We start from the raw sequence: 20,130 nt of genomic DNA, 5'->3' as shown, positions 1-20,130 counted from the left end.
TGTGCACATAATTATAGCGTGGAAGTGGATAAGAAAAAATGAAAACAAATGTCACAATCATGGAGTTATGTGATTATTTCTTCTAAACATTGAGTTCAATCATGTTATAATTTAAAAAAAACAACAAACCCAAACCTTTTTCTTTCTTTCTTTTTTTTTTGAAAAGAAATGTCCCGCTCTCCAGTCTGCGGTCACGTCCCTCCACAGTCCCCTCCCCCGCAGTATAAGTTAGCCTTGGGCCCTCCGGGCCACCGTCCACAGGCTGGGTCCGCCCAACGCTTGCTCAAGACGCGAGGAGCCGCTCCCTCGGCTGTCTACGCTCCCTCCTCCCGACTTCCTCCCTCCAGGCCCCGCCCCGCGCCGGTGCGCATGCGCACAGACGAACACGTGGCTGCCGCGGAGCCAGGGCAGCAATGGCGGCGGGCGGCCGTGGTGTTGCAGACCCCCTGTCCCCGGCAGGGGTTCCTTGCGCCTTCTCCCCGCTGAACCAGGCCTACTTCGCTTTGGCGTCTGCCGACGGTCAGTTGCGAGTGTGGGAGACAGCCAACAATAGGCTGCACCAAGAGTACGTGCCTTCCGCGCACCTCAGCGGTACCTGCACCTGCCTGGCCTGGGCGCCAGCGCGGCTGCAGGCCAAGGTAAAGCAGGCGGGACGGCGGGGGGCGGGCGTCCGCCCGGGCTCGGCCTCAGTGCACCCTCGGCCCCACGGCGCGTGGCCCGGCAGCTCGCGCGGCCCTGCGAGGCCCGGGGCGAGGAGGCACAGAGCGTGGCAGCGGCGGCGCGGACTCCATCCACTTCGCCAGTCCCGTGTGCGGCCTGTCCGCAGGGTAGCGAAAGAGGGCGCGGCTGGATCCGATGGGCCGTTGACTGGAGTCCCACCGACTGACTCCATGCGGTCTGTGCCCCGCGCCCCGCTGTCGTCGGGGCCGCCATGTTCGCATAGGCCCCCGGTCCCCCAGGGCGGCTCGCTTCTGCCAAGCCTCTCGCATCAACATGTGCTCTTCAGTGTCTTGGCTTTTGACAGAGTCCTTCCTTGGGACTGTACTGTTCTTTTCCGATTCCTCTAGTTCATCGGCTTTGCCTTAGGCGATTGGAATGAGTGAGTCTGTTTCCTTGCTTCCGGACACCCCCCTTCCCCCCCCCCCCCCGCCCCAACCCTTGGGTGCAGCTCACCACGTGTTCTCTTCCACGTCCAGTGTGTGGGACTCTCACTCTTGAAACTCTTGACTTTCCCAGGTTTGTTTCCATTCTCAGTATTTTGAAACTATATGCTTTTTTATTTTTTAACATCTCAATTTCCCCTTTATACACCCTTTTTAAACCAAGTCTGAAGTCTGCTATAGGATGTGGAGGTAAAGTGAAGTGGCCGGTTTAATTTAATGAATGTCAATCCAGGTGAAGTTTTTTTAGATGGGATACTGCCGAGTTAGGGAAGGCTTTTCACTGTTAGGGCCCCATCTCAGGTAAGATGCCACTCACTGTTTAGTCACTAGACTACGTCTGCTCTAACTCACACGCACGTGGGTACTACAGGTATAGAGTAGTCAAACGGAATCATTCTAATGTGATTTGGAAGCCTCAGGTATCGTGTTTAGCTGACACTATGGGTAAAACTTCAAAAGCTAGTATTTAAGACAGAGTTTTAACTCCATCTGACTACGTGGGGAGCTTTCTGCTAAATTTTTAGGTTGAAAGTAGGGGTACATCTAACTATGCTTTGGATGAGTATATTTAGGTATTTTTCACATCTTAAGATAGCTTTTCATAGTTTCTAGATGAAGTGACTTTAGTTGATTATTAAAAGAAACCTTTTTGGGGCTCTTAAGGTGAACTCAGACTCTTAAAAAAAACATAGGCGTCATTGTTAAAGTTAGAGCAATCTGCATAATTTTCCTTTTCAAAATTATTTTCTATGTTTCTATCTTAACAGTCCTATAAAGAGATGACAATATTGATGCTGAGGGAAAATCTGGAACAATGATTGGATGCATGGATCCAAGCTCTACTGCTTACATTTAATCTAGGTTTGGCTTCATAGTAATTCAGTAGTTTTTATACCTCTGATTCATCATTGGTAAAACAGGAGTGATAATACCCACCTCATAGAATGGTTGTGAAGGTGAACATGTTTAATAACACATAAGTATTTAGAATAATGTAAGTGCTACAACCACTGGTCATTATTGATATCTCATGTTTGTATGGTTAGTCCTGGCAGGGAGGGATTAACTTTTTGTCTTGTGAAGAAGAAACTGAGGCTCTGGAAAATTAAGCAACTTGCAGAAAACCAAAAACAGAAATAGAACCCAGGTATTTAGGGCTTAGTTCTCCATTATGTACAACAAACAGTTAATATTAGGTTGACAGAAGTTTGTTGCCTGCCCCCATCCCTCTTTGCCTCACCCCCCTTTGATTTTCTGTCGACTTAAGTCACATTCTGTGCCTCAGGAATAAAACTTTGGCCTAGTTACAAATTTCCTGTTGAAAGTCATAGTTTTAGGTTATGTATATCAGTCTGATATAGAAAAATATCTGAATTTGGTTTCATACCCAGGACTCAACTCAAATTTGGCTTTTGTCACATTGAGCAAGTCACTAGTTTGGAAGGCTTAATTGAAAAATGAGAGTGTGGCTACTTAAAAGTTTTTGTAGGCTTCAGTATCCTTTTATCTGTATGCTCTTGTTTTAGCCACATAACTTTGTGAAATGTTTTGAAATAAGATTTTTAAGAACAGAATCAGAACTAAGAAAATTCAAGTGACTTCACTGAAGCTTTAATAACCAAAGAAGAGATTGTGGCCACTAGAATTGAGGTACTCTGACTCCTTGTCCACTTTTCTCACGCGGTAACCCTAGATCTTGAGTCACAGAATTGAGAACTTGGAGGAATGTAGAGACATCCAGTCTTTGTCATATTGGAGATGTATCCTTCTAGAACATCAATTTTACTTGAAGATGAGAGGGGAGAAGCAGTTTTCTTGAATGCGCACACATATTTTGGGGTAAAATAAAGTCACATAATTTTTTAAAGCTAGAAAATGGTTAGTGATTTATAGCAGCTGCTTCAGTGTCTGCTCCCAGGCCCCTGGGTTATGATCTTTGTCACTTAAGTTTTAAGATGTTCTCATCTTAAACCCTTCCATTTCCCGTCTTTGAGGATTAGAGTATGAGGCTTGAAATGGATGTTATTCTGAAGCCAGTGTTCCCAGTGTTAAGGTTTTTGGCACTCAAACCTGAAGTGGAGATTATGCCACACACCTTTCAGAGTCTTCAGAGAATTATATGACTGCTGTAGTAAGTGCTCAGTAAATGTTAATTGTTATTGAATGCTTCAGTTAGCATTCTCTATGGGTTCATTTTACTATTTACTGCTAACATTCCTCACTGTAAATCATTTTGTAATGGTATCTTGTATCTGGTTTAGTGATTGGCAATTTGCCACCCAAAGACAAAGTTTGGTGGCATTACTACTGAGTGGAGAAAAATGAGTTGGTTGCTGGGTAACAAGAATTAAAGCAGTACTTCGTAAATGTTTAGAAAAATCGGATTGCTGTTTCTTGTTCTTGGTCACAGAATGATTCTAATACTTCACATGCCACAGTAGTGTTTGGAGGGTTTTTGTACATGTTATATAGCTGAGCATTTCATTTGGTTGATGGGGCCTGGGGGAAGAGGACCTCTAATGAGGATAAGCAAAGTGCAAGAAGACAGACTGATGGACTATCGACAGATGGCTGTTTTTACAGCTCCTCAGGTGTACGTGTGTAAACTGAGGCAGAGATGTTATGCCAAAGCCACGGAGGAAGTGGCTGAGCCACCTAGTAACTGACCCTGGTATTTCATTGCCCCTTAAATCTCTCAAACTTCTCTACTTTTCCTTCCCTAGCTGATGTACAGCTCTGAAGAAACAGGCCTTGTCGACTGTTAGCTACCACAGGAAATGTGTTTATGCTCCTTTGCTGTCACTGCAGTTAAAATGGTCTCACGCAGCTTAGTACTTGTTGAATGAAACACATGGATTTCAGCCATGAGACAGGGCAAGCACAGTAGCATTAAGAATGTTTTTAGCAAGAATCTGAGCTGAGTATTCCCATTCTCATCCCTTGGAGATGTAGTACAGTCTGGTTGTGTTCCTGCATGATGCTCTATCTTAGGGTCTCTCCAGTATTTGAACTTGAAAACAAGGTAAAGTTTGCAGATTAGATCCTGTTGACAGGAATAGAAGTTCCTGTGTATTAGAATTTAAGTGTTTTTGATATAAAGACTGTATGTAATTATATGTAAAATGCACACATTTTGTTCACTGTTATCTATGAAACCTAAACATTTGCCAGAGAAATGATAAGATAGGCCAAGAAAAGGCCTAGGAGACTAATTGCAGAATGAAACTTGAAACTTTGGCATAATTTTTGGTGTCTGGAGGTCAGAATTTTTCAAAAATAGTTTTGATCCATTAGTGGATTATGAGACAGATTAGTGGGTTGTGATAGTGTTAAATGAAATAGACCATCAGAGTGTGTTTTGCTTGGGAAAGGATATGGTTTTTGTGGAACTTGTTTCGCTTACATATATGTATTTTTATGAGTGTGTGTACTGGCTGTCCATGTAAACTCTTCTTACTCTGGGATCTCAGTCTAAAACGTCATTGCTTAATTGGTCAAATTCAGACTTCTCATCAATGGATGTGCTTTTTTCCTCTGTTTTTCACATCTGCCCTGTCTTGATTTTGTAAATCCTGCACATATGTTGGTGACACTCTCACCCAGCCTTTTGATTGCCTTTTGGATCAAATGCTGATAAACTTTTTCAGATTGGTGTTGCTCTTTATTGTTTAGCTCAGTCAGACTTTCAACATTGAAAAAGACTCTGTAAGAAATCACATTTTTTTTGGGCTTCACTCCTGGTACCCCCAGGAACTCTCAATTTTCCAATCACAAATATGAATTAAAGTAGCCTACCCTTTTCGTTACTTTATATAATTATATGTAAATAATGAGTGTGCACATGACATTGTGTTAGGCACTTTAGAGGAAGTAAAACTGAGTATGACTGAGACATCAGGGAAGAAATGGACAATTCAGATGTGCAGTGTCTGTAATGCAGAGCACAGTATGATGTGTGCCTTAAGGGAAAGAAGAGATTTTTGTGGAGAGATGAGACTTGAGGTGGACCTTGAAGCATGGGTAGATTTTTAACCAGGTAAAAATTGAGGTGAGCAGGAAAAGACCCCTCCAGGTTCAGGGAAAAGCAGAAGCAAAATGGGAAAGTGTTAGTGATTGGTGTAATGTAAAGATGGAATTAGAAATAAGGTTGGAAAAGGTGGGTTGGAGGCAAATTGCAGATGCTTTTGAATACAAGTTGTTTATATTGATTTACTGTTCTCTGGGGAATCATTGAAGTTTTTGATCACAGGAGCAACAGGTTCAGAAAGAAAATGCTGACAAAGGTCTATCATAATCTATAAATATTAGCTTTAAATTCTTGGTTTCAGAAATATTTGGTAATGGGGTAGTATTTAAAATAGTAGATTTCACTAAAATGCACGTTGCTTACATAAGCTTATCTGGTTGACTTGTTCAGACATGCTCATCCTGCTAACTTGGAAGTGATTTTTAAAAAGATCGTCCAACTCAGAGAAAATATGCATGAGTCAGTAGTTCTTTGAGATGTGTTACTTGTGTTATTATTTAGGTTTAGACCAGTAATCCTCAAAATTGGGCATAGGTTCTGTGGATGCTCCTCCACTTGTCTCTGCTTGCTTCTCCCCAAAATACAGATTTTGTTGATGGGGAAATTAGGGCTTTGAATATGTTAATGTTTAATTTCTAAAATTTCTTTGTGCTTTTTAGTGCAAATTCGTATCTCCAAAAACACATATACATATTTGGACCAGCATATGTTTCACACATTAGAAACCTCAGTGTGGATAATTTTGATTTGATTTGGGAAAACCAAGAGTTGGAGAAATAAGTTCTAGAATCTTTCAGAGAAGAGTTTTCTGATGAGGTGTAGTAGGAGGTTGGTATACTTTCCCCCACTGCCCTTGCCTGAAATAGGTGTTTGTGTTTATAACCTTGTGCAGAAACCACATCTGCCTTGCGGGATCATTCAGACTTGGCTTTAGTCATTTGTTTAACTGAAGGTGGGACATAGGACATTGCTTGTGCTAAGGTTTCAATGTTTTAAGCAAATTAAATTACTGATAAGACCATCAGACTTTTATAGTTTGGCTTTTAATTGTAACTTCTCTTTGGGGTTTATTAACGTAGATACATTTCCTCAGGACTTGCAAAATGTGTATTTTTTTCTATATATAAAAAGTTTATTTTTTGTTAAATCTTTTTACTTTTTGTGACCTAAGTGTTCAAATGAATAAAATTCTTCAAATGTAACAGCCCCGTAAGAAAACTAAAAAAAAATGGAAAATGCTGTATAAATCTCCTCTTTGATATTTTTTATGTATTTGTAACATGATAGTTTATGTTGGTGGCTTTTGGGGCAAATTTTCTGTTGTTTTTGCTCTAGAGCAAAGATCTTGCACTATTGAGAATATGTTCTTTTTCCAGGGTTAGTGGTTTATATTAGAACAATGTTTTATATTAAAAGAATGGCTTTCTCAGCACTTTATGCTAAAGTACAGGCTGGCAAGCTTTAATTTAAAAAAACATATGGAAGAGAAGTTCTGAAATGGTAAATTTTCAGCATTATAAATATACTTTGATGTGATGTGATCATTGATTGTTTTTGGCATATGGGAGCTGTTAGTATTATTTTTGAAGTAAATCAAAGAAGTCTTGTGGCATTAGACATTAGATTGAAACTTGGGCCTCTTAAGTCATTAGGATCACCAAGACTGCATGGAACTTTTCTGACTAACCCTAATTCTCACACACTAGAGCAACTTCTAGTGTGAGCTATTAGTTACAATGATTTTTTTTTTGACTGAAACCGAAATAAATGTGTGTTTATAAAAACATTAGAGTCCCCTCCTGGGAATGAAGGTAGAACACAAAGGAAAGATGAGAGGAAAAGGGAAAGTGTTGGTTGCTTGGGTCTATAATCTCTGCTTGGGAGTGGAGGCTTCCCTTGGACCTATCAGGAGTGGTTCATTTCTGAGAAGTGGAAGCAGCAGTGAGGCTGCATGGATCTTTTAAGAGAATACCAAGAGCATACCATGTTGTCTTTGCTCCCTCCCTTCCAGAGAGGTAGGAGGCAGGGACTGAGACTTACAAGCTCTTCTTTTCATTGGAGTAGTTTTTTTTTTTTTTTCCTAAATAGAAAGAAAGCATTTGAGAGTGAATTCCCCCACCCCTGTCTTTAAAGTGTCTTTTGGTAGCAGTCATTTCATTTGTTGTCTAGTGGGCATTTGCATTTATGCATTAATGATGTCTTGTATTGAAATACATAATTGTTTTTTCTTTTTTTCTTCCCCCCCCCCAGGAAAGTCCCCAGAGGAAAAAAAGGAAATCAGAGGCTATAGGACCGAGTAACCAGATTGACTTGTTGGCTCTTGGTACAGCAGTTGGTAGTATTTTATTATACAGTACAGTAAAAGGAGAATTGCACAGTAAATTGATAGTAAGTATAGATATTTGTATGTGCACAGACATATATTGTATATAAAAGATGGTGGGGAAACTATTAGAGATTTATTAAAAACAACAGTTCAGGATAATGCTGTAGGATCTGTACTATAGGCACATATTTCTGCTCCCACATTTAAAACTGTGTATAGTGATATTTGCTAATAGCTGTGACAGGTAATGTAATCTTCATTATATGTCAGAATACGAAGAACTTTTGATGAGGTTTAAAATAGAGGTAATAAGTTCAAGGTATCACAAACAGTGACTGCAGGAAAGAGCTCACCACTTCCAGGGCCAGAGAACAAAGGAGGCAGTGGGATTATTGCTGCAACTCAGACCTTTAAGGAACAGGTATTGCTTTCTATGCTGCTGTCTCTTGAGGAGGAGTGGCCCCATGGACTTGAGGTCCAGACCTCTGAGGACAGAGCTCTAGCTGACTGCTAGTGTCTCTGAAAGGAGGGGAGGAGACTATTCCAGGGGTTGGAAAAATTGCATATTGGGTTCAGCTGCTGCCAGAAGCATTGCCTTGTTGGGGTAAAGATAGTCTGGGCTGATATACACTAGAAGACAGGAAGGAACAGGTCCCTTGTTCTTCCTCCAGCCTTGTCTCCCTCTAGCACCCCTTATTGGTGGAGCCTACTGGCCATGCAGCTAGCAAAGCAAGAATGTGGTTTGGAGTCCTAGCCCCAGTATCACAGAGCAAATATATACTATAGGACAGTGATTTAACTTAGAATGATTTGTTTCAGACATTATCTACTACATTATGTTTTTAGTGTTTGCTGAACTTTTTCTTTAGGAATGCTTTCTGTATATGTGAATCAAACAGTGTTTTTTCTCTTTTTAATCTAAGTTTTTTTTCCTAAAGTTTAATTATTTTGAGAGAGTATGAGAGTGTGTGTGCATGTGGGGGAGGGGCAGAGACCGAGGGAGAGAGAATCCCAAGCAGGCTCCCTGCTGTTAGTCCAGAACCTGACTTGAGCTTCATGAACCTGAGCTGATATCAACAGTCAGATGCTTAATGGACTTAGCCACCCAGACACCCCTGTTTTCTCTTTTATTTTATTTTATTTTAGTTTTTTTTTTTTAAGAGAGAGAGAGAGAAAGCGAATGAGAATCTCTTAACCAGGCTCCATGCTCAGCATGGAGCCCAACGAGGGGCTTGAACTCATGACCATGAATGATCATGACCTGAGCTGAAATCAAGAGTTGGACGCTTAACAGACTGAGCCACCCAGGCACCCTCCTGTTTTCTCTTTTTAAAATTTTTTTTAATGTTTATTTATTTTTGAGAGAGAGAGAGAGATAGAGACAACACGATCAGAGAGAGAGGGAGACACAGAATCTGAGGCACGCTCCAGGCTTTGAGCTGTCAGCACAGAGCCTGACGTGGGGCTCAAACCCACAAACTGTGAGATCATGACCTGAGCCGAAGTCAGATGCTTAACCAACTGAGCTACTCAGGCGCCCCTCCTGTTTTCTCTTTTAAGTAACATGCTCCATAGATAATTTGGAACTACATTACGTCGAAAAGAGAAAAAAAAAATTACTCTTCTATCTACCACTGAGAGAGATTTAATAGATTGTGCATTTCTTTATGTACATGTTTAAGAAATACAGTTCTTATTTCGTATCCTGATATTTTCCATTAAGTTACAACATGAGCAGGGCTTAGTCGGTTAAGTGTCTGACTTCAGCTCAGGTTAATGGTCTCACAGTTCCTGAGTTCCAGCCCTGCATTGGGCTCTTCACTGACAGCTCAGAGCCTGGAGCCTGCTTTAGATTCTGTGTCTCTCTCTCTCTCTGCCCCTCCCCTGCTTGTCCTCTCTTCTCTCAAAAAAATTAATGAACATTAAAAAATTTTAAATCAATTACAACATTTTTGTATTTTTCAAGAACTAGTTATAAACATTTTCAGTGACTGCCTAAAATCCCACTAAATTGGATAGTCCCTTGGCAGTTTAGCTATTACTGTTAAGGTGGCTTCTAATTTTTTGTTGTTGTTACACATTTTTTTTATCTGTTTACATGGATTCCATTCCCAAAATTACCTGTAAGTAATGAGTCAGAGTGTTTTAATGTTAAGGCATTTTAGGCATAGTATACAAATACTTTTCTAGAAGCATTCTTCTAATTTTACTTATGTCAGCAATGAAAAGACTGTACCTGTATTCCAGTAGCATTATTTCCACCATTGAATATTCCCATTAAAACAGCAATAACATTGGGCCACCTGGGGCGGCTCAGTTAAGTGTCTCACTTGTGGTTTCAGCTTAGGTTATGATCTCATGGTTTCGTGAGTTTAGACCCCACATCTGGGCTCTGCACTGGCAGCATGGAGCCTGCTTGAGATCCTCTCTCACCCTCTCTACCCCTCCCCAACTTGTGCTGTCTGTCTCTCTCAAAATAAATACTTAAAACATTAAAAAAAAAAACCAGCAATAACATTAACAGAAACCTAGGTGATTTGATAGATAAAACATTTTGTCTGATTTTAAGTCTGCATTTAAAAGTATGTTACTTATTTTCATATTAAAGATTATAAAAACACAACTGTAAAACAAATTATTTAGAGGTATAATTAGTAAGAAGGGAATCTCCCTTATTTCCTCCCTCCTCTCCAAGTCAAGTGTGATCTTCGTGTAGGCTTTTACCCCACTGTAGTTGGGAGCCCATCCTTTGATTTTATCAGTCTTGTGATGAGCAGGTACCTAGCCGTCTGTGCAGTGTGATAGTTGCTTTACTCAGTTACTGTGGTCGTGGACATAATGCTGATGGAGCCTAGAACTCCTTTTTAGATCATTTTGGTATTTCATGGGATTATACATAAATCTTTTTTTTAAACTTTATTTTTCAGAGAGAGAGTGTATGCGTGTGTAGTGGAGGGAGGGGCAGAGAGAGAGGGAGACAGAGAATCCCAGGCAGGCTCCATGCTGTCAGTGCAGAGCCTGATGGCAGGGCTCGATCCCGTGAACCGTGAGATCATGACCTGAGCCAAAATCAAGAGTCAGAAATTAAACTGACCGAGTCACCCAGGAGCCTCTATACATAAATCTTTTTTTTTTTTTTTAACATTTATTTATTTTTTGGGACAGAGACAGAGCATGAACGGGGGAGGGGCAGAGAGAGAGGGAGACACAGAATCGGAAACAGGCTCCAGGCTCTGAGCCATCAGCCCAGAGCCCGACGCGGGGCTCGAACTCACGGACCGCGAGATTGTGACCTGGACCGCGAGATTGTGACCTGGCTGAAGTCGGACGCTTAACCGACTGCGCCACCCAGGCGCCCCTATACATAAATCTTTAATAGGAAATGAGTTTATTAAATAGTAACCAAGGAGGTCAGAGTAAAGAGTGTTGGGATGATATGGTGAAATAGAAAGGGATCAGGCTTTGGACCTAGTCTGTCCTGAGGTTGAATCCTTCTAGTTATGTGGTCATGGATAAGTAGTTTGTCTTCTCATTTCTTAAATTGGTATTCTATAACCTATCTTGCATGCTTTTATTGGGATTTAGATGTAATAGTATATTGTATTGGCCTAGTGTATTGGCCTAGTGCAGTGCCTGGCATATAATTGGTATTGTGTAAATGTTTATTGAATATGTAAGTGAATGAACAAATGTACAGTTGCTAGATTGTTTTTCAAAAGGGCATACTAGCTCCTATCAATGTATGATAGTGCTATTTTTTTCTGCAACCCTACCACTATGGGTATTACAATGCTAATAAGCAAATTGCTAGATGGACAGACTGAAAATGTTACTTTGTTTTGCTTTATATCTCTTGGATTACTACTTTTGAAAATTTTATTTTCTTTAAAAAAATTTTTTTTGATGTTTATTTATTTTGAGGGAGAGAGAGAACAAGCGGGGGATAGGCAGAGAGAAGGAGAGACAATCCCAAGCAGGCTCCGTTCATCAGCACAGAGCCCAAAGTGGGGCTTGAACTCATGAAATGTGATATCATGACCTGAGACGAGATCAAGAGTCAGACACTTAACTGAGTGCACCACCCAGGTGTCCCTGAAAATTTTATTTTCTTACTAAATTCTTTCAGTGGAATTTATCTGTGCATGTTTTTTTTATTCAGTTCTTTGTGTATGTGTCTATGATATAGGATCCTATGATACAGGATTTAGTTCTTTGAGTGGATAGCTCATATTAGCGAAGGGAAGTATCTGAACTTAACATTTATTTATTTAAAGTTTATTTATTTTGAGAGAGAAGGTTTGTGTGCATGAGCAGGGGAAGGGCAGAAAGAGAAGGAGAGAATCCCAAGCAGGCTCTGTCTGTGCTGTCAGCGTAGAGCCTGTGGAGCCTGACGTGGGGCTCGATCCCACAAACTGTGAGATCATGACCTGAGCCAAAATCAAGAGTCAGCCACTTAACCGACTAGGCCACCCAGATGCCTTTGAACTTAACATTTAAAACTATTTTTCTTTTGAGGTAGGAAGAATCTATGTAATAGAAGTAGTGATTTTGAGTTTTATCCTTAGCTTACATATGTACGTGATGTTGATTCATGTATTCGTTTAATTGATGTGAATTCAAGCAGAGTGAAAGTCACAATTGCTTACAGTGTAGATGATTTCGCACCTTATTCTGCCGAATAAGTTTGTCCCAGAACGTGTGTGAGGTGGGTGGGAGAGTTGAACTTGCTCTTCCCCAGTTGATGTCTCCATTCCTGTGTGCCTCTAAGTGAATGAGCATCTTGCTATGCTGAGTATGTTAAAGTCTTGTTCGTATCGTATTTTCCTTAACACAAGGAGATATTTTGTGTTTACTTGAAGAAACAGTGATTTCTTTATTGAGATGGTTTTGATAGTTTTTAAAAAAGGGATTTTCAAGGATAGTTTTGATTAGATGTGGTTTTTACCTGAAGTACTGACTTTAAACTCCAAGATTTGACTTTACTAGTTCACTCAAGTGTCACAAACTTTCTGCCACTGTACATGAAGTATTTTATCTTGCCTTAGTGCTGGCATTCTTGTGAAAAGCAAGTGGCATTTAGGACTAGCATTCTTTGACTTATGATGTGGAAGTGTGTAAAAACATAGAAGGGAAGCAGAGAAGGGAAAATTAACATTTGATGTATTTATAGCTGATTTATCTCATTTTTGATGTTGGAAATGGATAGATGCAGGGTAGGGTGTTTTTGGTTAGGTTAACGCCTGTCTTTTTTGTTAACTCTTTGTAATGATTCCAGGGTGTAATTATGTTCTATAAGACGAGTTTCTTCTTTTAATTTTTTTTTTTGACCTTTAGAGTGGTGGACATGACAACAAGGTCAATTGCATACAGTGGCATCAAGACAATGGCTGTTTATATAGTTGTTCAGATGATAAACACATTGTGGAATGGAATACACAGACATGCAAAGTAAAGTGGTGAGTAACATTGATGGTTCTATGGTATTGGAGGGGTAACTTGGTTACTGTTGGAAATTCATTAGAGTTTGATAAATCAAGACTATTCTTGGCTGTAGGTAAAGTCTGATATTGGACACAGGGAATATAGATACTAATGAGGGTATAGACTTTTCAAGGAACTTTAAATCAAATCAGGCATGCAAGATTTTAGTACATAAACATTAAATAAATGATGCAAGAGTCAAATAACTGCACAAGAGGAAACATAAGGTAGCAAGTAATTACTGGTCAAATGAGGTGGATAGTGTTGGCAAGGCCTGGTGGAAGAGAAGGGATTTCAGTTGGGCGTTCTGGGAGAGGTATTATTTGGATAGAAGAGGATGGGGGAAGGAAGGTGGGGAAATGGCAAGACCAAAGTCTGGGGAAAAAGGAAGTGAAAGATTGGAAGATTTACGTACTAGGGAATAATGACTGGTAGAGGATGTGGGCCAAAGTATATTAAGAATCTGGCATTAACTGTCATAGATAAAAAATCTCAACCAACTCTTCCAGTTTCAAGCACGTAATCCTGTGATAGGCTTTATAGTAAGTGTTCAGTAAGTGTTGAATTAGTTCAACTTGTGTAGATAAGGACCCTAAAAAGGATAATGGTGCCTGTGGTCTTATAACTAATAAATGGCAGGGAAGGAGTTCATATCCTGCTGTCTTGAATTCTGGTACAGTGCTTTTCTACTATATTAAAACTACTTAGAGGTTTGGATTCTATGTCGTAAGCAGGAGAGAGCCACTGAAGGTCATGTCTTGGGAATAAAGTCACCAAGATAACGCTTTAAGAAAAGGTGATCTGCCAGCACTGTCTAGAGTATATGGAAAGGAGCAGGTTCAAAGGCAGAGAAGCCAGATTCTAGGTGGTTGTGGTAGTTTAAATGTAGGATGGTAAGAGTGGAAAGTGAGAATGAAGAAGATAGCAACAAGTACATTTGGGGAGCCTGAAAAGGGGAATTAAATGACAAAAGTTAAATGTAACCATTTTCAGTTTTGTGAACTTACTAGGCAAGTGATGTGGCACAGTTCATAGAAATTATAGCCAGAAGAGGGAAATGGATGTTGAGTTTTAAACAAGTTGAATTTGAAATAATACATGAAAGTCAAGAGCCAGCAGATGGGGTGGTGAATAGAGGCTTAGAATTTGAATGAGGGTTTGGGGTGGGAGGTGCAGATGAATAGGTCATCTCCCTAGAGGTTCAGTAAGTTTTTGTCTCCATTTATCTGTTGCGTCAGTTTCCACACCGATGACTGTCAGAAACACCTGTGGAGACCCCACTGGGTCTGGGGTGGGGGCCACACAACTGTATTTTTAAAATGCTGCATGGGTGAAAGTTCACAATGTTAGGTGCTTCACATAGGGACTAATGTTTAAGGCTCTGTTCAGTGCATTCTACACAGTATTGTATTTAACCATAGCACTGTGAGTGGGCTCTGTTCCTGTTTTACAGTTGAGAAATGGTTGGGTCAGAGCCTGAGCTCTCATGCACACTACTATCTCATAGTGTTGTGTTTCCAGCTCCATTCTTGGCATTCCTATGCTGCTGTCAGTGGATTGTGTACCATTTTAGGTACTATGTATTGACTTCTATGGACGATGACGATTTAGTTCTCACCCTCTCCATTCTCCCAACATCACAGTTTTTTTGTTTTTTTGGTTTTTTTTTTTAAGTTTATTTTTGAGAGAGCATGAGGCAGGGAGGGGCAGAGAGAGAGGGAGACACAGAATCCCAAGCAGGCTCCAGGCTCTGAACTGTCCGCACAGAGCCCGACGTGGGGCTTGAACTCACGAACTGTTAGATCATGACCTAAGCCTAAGTTGGACGCTCAACTGACTGAGCTACCCAGGCGCCCCATCACGATTTTTTGATGAAGGGCTATTTGTTTGCATTATGACTGCTTAAATATTATTACAGATAAGCCTTGTACTCTACTAGGTTTATATTTTTTGGCACAAAACTCTGCTTTTCTTGGGGTTTATAATTTCCTTGTTGTTCATTTGCTTAGTTTTCTATATACTTGTCGTTAGCTCGTTTTCACCCTCACAGTTGCATGTTATTTTGGAGCACATCAGTTATTCAGTTAATTATATTATATTTCTTGGAGGACTTCTCAGTCACCTTTCAAGGTCTGCTGAACAGTGAGGATCCTGGGGTTTTCTTACATTATCATCCTGAAAATTCTCTTGTCAAATGGAACCTCTATTTCCTAGATCCCATTTTTCTCTTTGTTGGGTTACTCTCTTTTTTGTGAAACACATGAATTGGTGGCTTCATAAGAAAAGTGTGTTGATGGTAAATTTACTGAGATTTTGCTTGTCCACCAGCGCCTTTATTGTACCCTCACAGTTAATTCTAGTTTGAAGATATGGAATTTTAGGTTGGAAGTAATTCTTCTTCAGGATTTTGAAGCATTGGTTCATTGGTTATTTTTTCTTCATTTTTGAAGAAAATTGCTCTTCATTTTTCTTTCTTCTTTTTTTTAGTGTTAATTTATTTTGAGAGAGTGAGTGTGAGCAGGGGAGGGGCAGAGAGAGAGACAGAAACCTCAAGCAGCCTCCCTGCACTCAGTGCAAAGCCCTGGGCTGGAGAGGGGAGTGGGGCTCTGTCATGAACCCTGAGATCATCATGACCTGAGCCAAAATCAAGAGTTGATGCTTAACCAACTGAGCCAATCAGGCACTCCTTCATTTTTCTTGTAGCATGTATTTGATAATTGCATCTTCTCTATTTTTTTGATCTTTATCTAGTACTGTCTGTTGTAACTTAGATATTGCATCTCCTGGACTGATCCTTTAGGTTTCTTTGTTCTCTCTTAGTTTCCCTTTTGTCTTTTTCTTCTGTTACCGGGGAGATTGCCTCAGTTTTACCTTCCAAATTTTCTATTGAAATTTTACATTTCTCTAACCATATTTTTAATTTCTGGGAGATTTGTTTTTTGTTTTCTTAATGTTTCTTTTTGTTGCATCATGTTTCTTTCATGGATATAATATTTTCTAACTCTCTGAAGATAATAATTATGGGATTTTAAAGTATTTTTCTTTTGTTCCTAACATCATTTCCCTCTTGAGGATGTGTTGATTTTTGTTTGATTTTAGCTTGATTTTAGCTTCTGTCTTTTATGTTAGTTAAAGGCATTCTTGAAATGACGGGGGATCCTTGGCTGCCTGTTGCTATTTGAAAATGAAACATGAAGAAACTGATTGGAAGGCTTGTGTAGGTGGCAGCTCAATTGCTGGGCTTCATTTGTGGAGTGAGGGGGAAGCCTTTGAATGTCAGTATATGTGGGTTATTACCTTGGCACCGGTCACATTTCCTAGAGAGGAATCTTCTGATCTAGTGCTTTTCAAGCTCTGATGTGCATGTGAGTTACATATGCAGATAGAACTGATTTAGTAGGTCTAGGTCGGGTTTGGGAGTCCATTCTTAGTTCCCAGGTGATGCTGGTGTAGGAGGTTACACTTTGAGTTGCAGAGCTCTTAATGGAGGCTGGGGAGGGAGCTCAGCAGTGGTGTTAGCTCTTTGCTAGCATTTTCAGTGCCGAGTGAGGAGATAGATTCAGGGACACTTGTCGGGATGGTGATCATGTCTTTTTTATATGTATATTAAGTGAATAGGGGTTGAATAATGAATATAAAATGTTGAAGCTGTGGGAATTGTTGAGAAATTATCAAAAATGTTAGCAACTGAAAAAAGGGTGAAGGAAAAATGTCCTGTATTATTGCTGCATTTCCTTGATTACTAGTGAGGGTGAGTGTTTTCATGTTTATTGACAATTTGTATTTCTTCTATGAATTGCCTGTTTATATCTTTTGTGTATTTTTGAGTTTTTTTTTTTTAATCTGATCTAGTTCTTGAATATAAAGAGCTGTTTATGTATTCTGAGTATTAATCTTTTTCCTGTAGTATATATTTTTGATATTTTCTAGCTTTTTGGTTTTAAATTTATGACTTATTTTGTGGTACAGAAGTTTTACTTATTTAGATCAGGTTATTTTTACCATTATGATTTCTGGTTTGTAATTGCTTTGGAAGGCCTTTCCTAAAACAGGCTTATAAAAACACTCTCCTGTGCACTTTTTAATACTTATTTTTAATCTGTTAGCTTTAGTTTAGTCAAGTTTTTTGTGTGTGTAGTAGAAGAGAGGAATCTACTTTTGTTTTTCCAAATGAGTAGTTTGACATACTCCAATGTGATTGGCAGAGCAGTGTGTTTTCTTTTACTTTATAATTCATGTCTTTTGGTAAGAGGATTGCTACTATTATTTCTTGATTTTATAAGTGAATAACCAAGCTCCTTGTTTATAAAAATATTGATGTGTGCAACAAAGTACAAAGACTCATGCCAATCATATTTCAGGTATTAGAAGGGGATCATCTATACTTGACTTATTTTACTCTGTCAGATGGGAGTGCACCTATGTTGATTTGAGGTAGAAATAACCTTTTTGGACTGTAGCTTGAGAAGTAATTTGTGCTGCTAAGTAAATTAAAGGCCAGGCTTCCACATAGTGTGGGAACCATGGTGGGGATAGGATGGACTTGTGGAGGTCCAGCCAGCCAGGTAGTTTCCTGGGCATTAACAAAATCCACCTCATACACAGGATACACAGCTACCCATTTTTGTATTCTTAAATCTTACTCATCCATTTTCTGGTACCTCTTGAAAATCTTTGGGTAGGCTTTACCTTAGTGTTAGATTCAAGGTTAGTCACCTTACACAGGCTTTTAGGGAATAATTGCATGGAACCTTAAGTGATATTTTTAATACCTTATTTGTTTTTTGTTACTTTTTTGCTCTGCATAAAGTTTTCTCCCCATTCATGGAGATGTTTCTGTTTCTCTTCACTTTACAGCAAATGGAAAGGTGACAACAGCAGCGTCAGTTCCCTGTGTATTAGCCCAGATGGAAAGATGTTGCTTTCAGCTGGTCGAACAATCAAACTATGGGTTTTGGAGACCAAAGAAATCTACAGAGTGAGTGAATCAAATTAGTTGTAAGCCTAACATTTGTCTAGAGTAAGTATGGAGAAGGGCAGAAAGTCTGAGCCATAGAATGTCATTTTAAGAGTACAGATTTGTTATTTTCAGGCATATCAAATAGTAGAATCAGAAGATGAAAGTTAGCTTCCAAATCCAGTGTGTTGATATTTAATAGGTTAGATGTGTCTGTTTCACATGGATATGAGAAATGAATAGGACAAATAAGTAGAATTTGAATTAAAAATCTTTTACTCTGCTGTATAATGATATAGTAGGTTTCATTTCTTCCTTGCATCTTGTGTTTACTACATTTGCAGTATTTGACTATGGGGATATGTAGTATTATATTTTTGAGTGTGCTACGGGGTGTATATTTGGTGCTGTGATGATGCCTTAAAATTGTGGTTTCGACTCACTGAGAGTAAAATGAAGACCTACAATTCCTTGGCTGTGTCTGAGCACCCAGGCGCCCCTTAAACATGGATAGAATTAAGCGGGTCTTTAATGCAGGATGGAAAAAATAAAGATTGTGGGTAGGGCCATGGGAGTTGTTAGGGCATGCTGATTTTCAGATGGAGTTTTAATTATTTATTTTTTTTATTAAAATTTTTTTTAATGTTTATTTTTGAGAGAGAGAGAGAGTATGAGCAGGGCAGGGGCAGAGAGAGAGGGAGACACAGAATCTGAAGCAAGTTCCAGGCTCTGAGCTGTCAGCACAGAGCCTGACGTGGGGCTCGAACCCATGAACCACAAGATCGTGACCTGAGCTGAAGTCAGAGCCTTAACTGACTGAGCCACCCAGGCACCCCTCAGGTGGAGTTTTTGAAAGTACATGGAATGTAGCACAAATAATCTCAGTTAAATTTAAATTAAATTTAACTGTTAGAATTAAATTTAGCTGTTACCTTTAGTCTGGACTTCTGATTTCATATATGGATCATCTGTATTGTTTATGGTCCATAAGGACCCTTCACTTTTGTCACTGTTCTGTGTCCTCTCCTAAACGAGACTGAACTCTCTCTAGCACTTCACAGGACATGCAACGCCTGTTTCCTCACTCGTCTTCACTACTGTCAGACCTCCTAGTGAGAGCCAGCCCTTTGATGGGGTCACAGGCCTTTATTTCCTGTCAGGAGCAGTGCATGACCGGCTACTTAACGTCTGGTATGTAGTCTTGGGCCTGGGAGGTAGCGTTGCCTTGAAGGAATCTGTCACAGCTTGTATGGGTAATATAAATGATGAATGTGAGACTTGCTTTATTGTATTTAACGTTAGATTTACCTTGACTTGTAATGAAGAATTGAGCCTGCCTAAAAAACCGACTTTATGAGAAAAATTTAAGAGCATTGTATCATAGTACCACATCCTTGCTTGCTTAGAGGTAGAGGGGTCTGAATATTTTTGTGACCGGGCAAGTTATAAATAACCTTCTTAAAAAATTTTAGGATAATGTCTAATATTCTTGAAAAAGGACCATTGGGTTAGTGCAGTAATGTCTATTTACTGATGTTTTACTGAGGACATTTAATTTCTTGGATATGTCTGAGAATGCCCAGTAGTGCCCCCCTTTTTTCTTCTTCCCTTTTTTGCAGTAATTGCTGTTACTATTTTTCCTTGGAACTACTTTTTTTTTTTTTTTTTTGAGATTTTATTTTATTTTTATTTTAGAGAGAGCACAAGTGAGGGAAAGAGGATCTTAAGCAGGCTCCATGCTCAATGCACAGCCTGACTTGGGGTTTGATTTCATAAACCTGGGATCATGACCTGAGCTGAAATGAAGAGTCGCATGCTTAATTGACTGAGCCACCCAGGCACCCCTTTAAAATTTTATTTTTAAGTAGTCTCTACAACCAATGTGGGGCTTGAACCTAACCCTAAGACCAAGAGTTTCATGCTCTACCAATTGAGCCAGCCAAGCACCCCTGGAACTACTTTTAAAAGTAAAAATTAATTTGGTATTAAACGGCCATCAGAAAGTTTTTAAATTTAAGAAAATAAGGGTTTTCTTGGATTTTATGAGAACTGATGGTGAAGCTAACTTTTTTTAAACACCTGCTGTTCAGATAAAATAAGTGGAGATTTAAACAATTGGTTTCTCATCCTAGTAATCAGTTAGTTGAGCATGTTCTTGATCATATAAAGTTACTAT

The 20,130-nt window shown here is 39.6% G+C and overlaps 1 protein-coding gene and 1 non-coding gene across 2 annotated transcripts in view; both read left to right on the top strand.

The window, feature by feature from the left end:
* The first annotated feature begins 361 nt into the window (after positions 1–361).
* WDR43 (WD repeat domain 43) overlaps positions 362–20,130 on the top strand; it is a 46,031-nt gene continuing 26,262 nt past the window's right edge. Inside the window, exons 1-5 of the mRNA XM_015064196.3 lie at positions 362–638; positions 7,441–7,578; positions 12,851–12,972; positions 17,855–17,975; positions 19,006–19,145. Of these exons, the coding sequence (XP_014919682.1) occupies positions 414–638; positions 7,441–7,578; positions 12,851–12,972; positions 17,855–17,975; positions 19,006–19,145 (746 nt within the window). The 5' untranslated portion in view covers positions 362–413. The remainder of the gene's footprint in view (positions 639–7,440; positions 7,579–12,850; positions 12,973–17,854; positions 17,976–19,005; positions 19,146–20,130) is intronic.
* On the top strand, positions 18,359–18,443 carry LOC113592557 (small nucleolar RNA SNORD53/SNORD92). The gene has a single exon (XR_003412463.1). It is a non-coding gene; the product is annotated as a small nucleolar RNA SNORD53/SNORD92 (small nucleolar RNA).

This window comes from Acinonyx jubatus, chromosome A3, assembly GCF_027475565.1.
Source record: "Acinonyx jubatus isolate Ajub_Pintada_27869175 chromosome A3, VMU_Ajub_asm_v1.0, whole genome shotgun sequence".
In the NCBI taxonomy this organism is placed as follows: Eukaryota; Metazoa; Chordata; class Mammalia; order Carnivora; family Felidae; genus Acinonyx; species Acinonyx jubatus.
The sequence above is the reverse complement of the archived record's forward strand: the minus strand, read 5'-3'. Positions and strand labels throughout refer to the sequence as shown.